This window comes from Penaeus vannamei, chromosome 31 (genome assembly GCF_042767895.1).
Source record: "Penaeus vannamei isolate JL-2024 chromosome 31, ASM4276789v1, whole genome shotgun sequence".
In the NCBI taxonomy this organism is placed as follows: domain Eukaryota; kingdom Metazoa; phylum Arthropoda; class Malacostraca; order Decapoda; family Penaeidae; genus Penaeus; species Penaeus vannamei.
This window is the reverse complement of record NC_091579.1, coordinates 28,989,185-28,994,184: the sequence shown is the minus strand read 5'-3', so window position 1 is coordinate 28,994,184 and position 5,000 is coordinate 28,989,185. Positions and strand designations below refer to the sequence as shown.

Sequence of the window (5,000 nt, the reverse complement as noted above, 5' to 3'; positions counted from 1 at the left end):
TGCCAAAGAATCGTAGTGTAAGTCGTAAATGTGGTAGGTATTTGTATAATATGTCTTAACATTTTATTCTTATTTAATGATACTATGTTGTTCAGACGGAGCTAATAAATTATTTACATTTCTCTTTTCTTTCCTTTATCAAAATGCTTTGCTTCTTACAATTCAGAAGAACGAAAATTATCTTTTAGGTAGATCTGTGAAGAGTTCACGCTCGCCATTTTATTGTGTAGTCTATACTTTCCCAAAAAATCACGACTATATACTGCCTGCTTTAATACAAATGGAAATGATTATTCTCAATAATCACAAACACAGCATCTTCCTTCGAAAAGCATTAGTAATGGGTGATCTCTTCACTAAATACAGTTATTCGAATTTTTAAATAAACAAATGATTAAACAAAGGGGATCTCTTAATAATGACAATTCATAAATGTGTCATTGACCGATGAATTTATAGATATGAAAGACATTTTTCTTCTCTCAGGCAATGTACTATAATGCATATTTACTATCATCATGCACACAAAGTGATTCATTTCCCCACTTAAACATGCGACTGAAGGAGGAGGAAGGAGAGAGAGAATGAAAAAACTGCATATCTTCAAGGTATACAGGGTATTGCATAAATAGACAGGGAAGAAGGTATATGAACGAAAACACATGAAAAAGAGTATGTTAGTGCGTGACTGAGTGTGAGTGTGAGTGTGAGGGTGAGGGTGTGCATGTGCGTGTGCGTGTGCGTGTGCATGTGCGTGCGTGTTAATTAAGCTGCTGCCTAATTTTAATTTGAACGGCTTTTTCCCCTATGCAGGCCACCTTTCACTTAGACCACCTGATTCTTCAATGTGACCTGACCTCCACTTCATTTCCAATCTCCTGTCCTCCATTGCCCCATGTTCCTTCTCCTTTCTCTCTTAAATACTCCCTCCTTTCCCCTTCCCCTTCAGACCTGAAGGTGGATTACAGGAAGATTCCAAAACTGTGGTCTCATATATTTCAATAAATCTAGTTTGTGGGTTTTTCTAGTATCAACATGGTAAAGTGTTTTTTTCCATTCACATATATACATTTACATATGTGTGTGTGGGGGAGAGGGGGGTACGTATACGTGTGCGAGTGTGTGCGTGTGTGAACATTTCCCTATATACTATGGTTCAAGTTAAAAATAAGCAATCAGAGAATCTCCATATCAGATTGTCAAGTGTTAAAGGTGTGCACTTCGGGAACACAGTCTGCATAGTGCATTCATTCTGCCAATGCTTCATTGAATATAAAATGTTGTGGGACACTAATAACTAAAACAATAGAGTCGTTTCCTTTTTTATTAGTTTTTCTTTTGTGGATAGTCATACTTTTTAAATATTCATTGTCACTATGATCAAAATTACATATGAAAAAAATCGAAAAATTTACACATTTTTAACAATTCTTGCCTTAAAATGATGTTACTTCACAGTTATTGAGATGATAGTTATGTCATCATATGGCTTGTCTGTCTTAGGGTTGCACTTCACATTTGAGATGTTCTGAACAACTTCCATTCCACGATTTACTCGGCCAAACACAGTATGTTTGTTATCAAGCCAAGGCTGTAAAAAAAAATTAATGAAATGAGATTTTTTTCTATGAACTACAAAACAAATAAATAATTAAATTAAATAAAAATTATATGTATTCTGCAAGTAACTGACTTGTTTCAACTTTATTCTGATGAGTATATCAATTCAGTTGTTTGCAAAGAATATACTTACTGTAGGAACAACAGTAACAAAGAACTGTGATCCATTTGTATTTGGGCCAGCATTGGCCATACTAAGTGTATAGGGTCGATCATGGCGAAGAGATGGGTGAAATTCATCTTCAAATTCCCCTCCCCAGATGCTCTCTCCACCAACTCCTGTACCTGTTTACACATGTAATAAAACAGATAAGCCTCTAGTTAGCCATACTCTCCCATTCAGAACAATAACCCTGACAATATCTTCTTGAAGTAAAATATATCTCAAATATAAAACATCTGTCTTACCTAGAGGGTCTCCAGTCTGGATCATGAACTGTTTTATAACACGATGAAAGATGTGTCCATTATAATATCCATTTTTGGCATGAACACAAAAGTTTTCCACTGTTTTGGGGCATTCCTTGGGGAAGAGTTTGAGTGAGATGTCTCCAAGTGATGTATGGATCACAGCAGTTTCATAAAGTCTCTGGCCTCCTGACAATTGAAGAAACAAAATTGTTAAAAAATAGAATCCCATGTTAAGAGGTTTCATTAAAAATGCCTCACACATAAACTACAACATGGTGTTATATGCCTAACTGGGACTTACCGCCTTGTTCAGTTGCAGCAATGATATCTTCCTTAGATGGTTTTTCATTAAACACATCTCTGTCTGTATCAACACTCTTAGTATCTGTAGCATCTCGCCGGGTAAACAGGTAGAAACGATTTTTACGGAAAGCTGTTGCTACCAGAGTGGGATCTGCCTGAACAGCCTCAAGGGCAGGGTTATCTGATGCCTCCATCTCCATTGTCAAAGCACCCTTGTTCTTTTTGGCTTTTCCCTGAAATATTTGAAGCATTCTCTAAGGGGGATACATTCATAACACATCAAGTGTGTCTCTCTTACTCAGAAATCACAATATCAAATATCTACTTATCACAGGGAATACTCACCTGGAAAAGAGCAAGGTTAAGCAGTCTTAAGTTCTCCGGTTTGCCTATTGTTCTTACTAGCCTGTTATTGTATAGGTTGACAACTTTCACTCCAAGCATAGTAGCATACAGTATAAAGTAACCACTTTCATCATACACTAAATTGCAAACACTAAGTGCACCGCCTTTTTCAACATCACGTTCCACAGCAAGCCTGAAATCATCAAATAAAATTATCAATATCAATTTAGCGAACCTCTTCAAAAATAATTCCCCATTATACATGAAAAAATAAAATAGAGACCTATAAAATATTATTCCTAAACCCACAATATAGATTATGGTGAGACGAGAAAGAGCAAGTTGAGGGGTAAGTTTCAATATTCAAATGTCTTTCTACATAAAGCCAGGTGCTCAATGAGACACAGGGCAGCACAGAGCAGGAAAAATGCAAAGCAGGGGAGGTCAGGGCAACACAGAACAGCAGAGGTGTGGTGTGAGGCGTTCAGCTTGACACACATACACACAACTGCACACATCAAAGGCACACATATTACATGTCATATCTATACTAGTTCATGATATTAATTTCCATATACTCAACATCTTTAAATTGTGAATGTAATCTCAGCCAATATCATAAATGTTGAATACTGGAATAATGACTTTCTATGCTGCACATATGTAGGAAATCACTTCAAAGACTGCTGTGCTACCCTGCAGGACAATGTGTGCGCTTACATTTAAAACAGTGAGATGCAATTTCTTATCCTGTGCCCCATTGCCTGTGTCACATACTTCTCAATGTGTGCCCAAGGATGTTGATGAAAAAATATAAAAATCTCTTAGCATTACATGAATATTTCTTCCACTAAATAGCAGACCTACTATGAAACTAACCTTCTACCAAACTCCATATTTGGTATTTGTTGTTTTCTCTGTTGCAGTTCAGTATAGTGTTGCAGGCTCTCATCAAAGACTCGAGTAAGTTTCCCAGTCAAAAATTTGAACACTCGAACCTGAATATAAAATGCCTCAAATTTAGTGTCTGGATTCCTTTGAGAAAAGATTTCCTGTGATTAAATATTCTTTTGTTTTTGGTTGCTGAAAAATATTCTATATTCATTTACAGACATGCAACCCAAAATAAACTTTTCCTGATAAATTACCGATATTAAATTTCCAAAAAAAAAAAAAAAATAGCTGTAAATGAATAAAAGTATAATCTAACATGTGACTAAATAAGTATATCACTGCTTAATATTTTTTCATCTTTTTTTCTTCTTTTTATAATAAATCAAGAAAATGCTCACTTTTTTATCTGCTCCAATTGTTGCAAACTGATGACCCTGAGGTGAGACTGTCATACACCGTGGAAAAGTGTTATTCTTCACAAACTCAAAGAGGTCTGTGTCCAGTTTTGATTCAAATGCAACATTATCTGGTGTCTGGAATTCCTTCTTTGCACCGCACCAGTACTCAATCATGCCTATTTCATCGGCTGAGATAACCACATCATAAATCTGATTATACTGAAACAAAGGAAAATTGATGTATAGATTAAACATACAGACATTACATTTCCTAAGGAGAATATACATATAATATGAATTTCTTATTTAGTCTTCTTCCTCAGTGTTAAATAAATTATCAGTTCTCAATATTCTCCCATATAAATATAAGAAATAATCTTACAGTATATAAAAGAATAATAATAATGATTATGTAAAACAAATAGCCTTCAACTTGTCCCTAGCCACACCATACCTTCATTAATGTCACAGGTTTTGTGTGGATGGATTCGAGAATATGAAGAGGCTCATTATTTCCATGGCCATCAAAAATGTAAATCTTGGGGCTCTCACTATCCGAAACAGCTAATGTGTGTAGCGGGTCAGATGAAGGATGGATCCACTCGCAAGTGTTGGGCACAAAACTCAATTTGATCATGTTGATCATATCTGAAAAATGCCAACAATCTAACTCTTCCTGAAATGCCAATTTCTTGAATACAGTGAATTAAGATTAAATGATCAAAAAGATTATTTGTAAAAATCATTATCATTACCATTGCTTTTTACATAATGTAATATCTAATTCTATTACATCTAACAGAGACACTGAACAAATTGTGAAGAAATACATGCACAACTTTGCAATATCATGGTAATATACAGTTCTATTTAGATTAAATCTCTGGATTATAAAAAGGAAAGGCTATAAAATAATCATGAAATCTATTCCAGGTCATAATATTTTAATCACTCCATCATTTTAATGTGAGCAAATATTATGCATCCTACAATCATATATACTCTAGTTATCTACATCCCCAAAACAAT

General features: G+C 35.0%; 2 protein-coding genes across 6 annotated transcripts in view; one reads left to right on the top strand and one right to left on the bottom strand.

Annotated features, from left to right (window-relative positions):
- rk (G-protein coupled receptor rickets) overlaps positions 1-122 on the top strand; it is a 219,391-nt gene extending 219,269 nt beyond the window's left edge. For all 5 annotated transcript variants that reach the window (XM_070144059.1, XM_070144062.1, XM_070144061.1 and 2 more), the window contains one exon: positions 1-122. This exon is cut by the window's left edge and continues 1,921 nt beyond it. The gene's annotated coding sequence lies outside the window, so the exon portion shown is untranslated.
- A 1,188-nt stretch (positions 123-1,310) lies between these two features.
- The window catches only part of LOC113811460 (peptidylprolyl isomerase domain and WD repeat-containing protein 1), an 8,132-nt gene continuing 4,442 nt past the window's right edge, over positions 1,311-5,000 (bottom strand). The window contains exons 4-11 of the mRNA XM_027363202.2: positions 4,426-4,619; positions 3,972-4,190; positions 3,559-3,677; positions 2,680-2,872; positions 2,333-2,567; positions 2,029-2,217; positions 1,754-1,905; positions 1,311-1,591 (exon numbers count right to left, since the gene is read on the bottom strand). Coding sequence (XP_027219003.1) covers positions 1,448-1,591; positions 1,754-1,905; positions 2,029-2,217; positions 2,333-2,567; positions 2,680-2,872; positions 3,559-3,677; positions 3,972-4,190; positions 4,426-4,619 — 1,445 coding nt within the window. The 3' untranslated portion in view covers positions 1,311-1,447. The remainder of the gene's footprint in view (positions 1,592-1,753; positions 1,906-2,028; positions 2,218-2,332; positions 2,568-2,679; positions 2,873-3,558; positions 3,678-3,971; positions 4,191-4,425; positions 4,620-5,000) is intronic.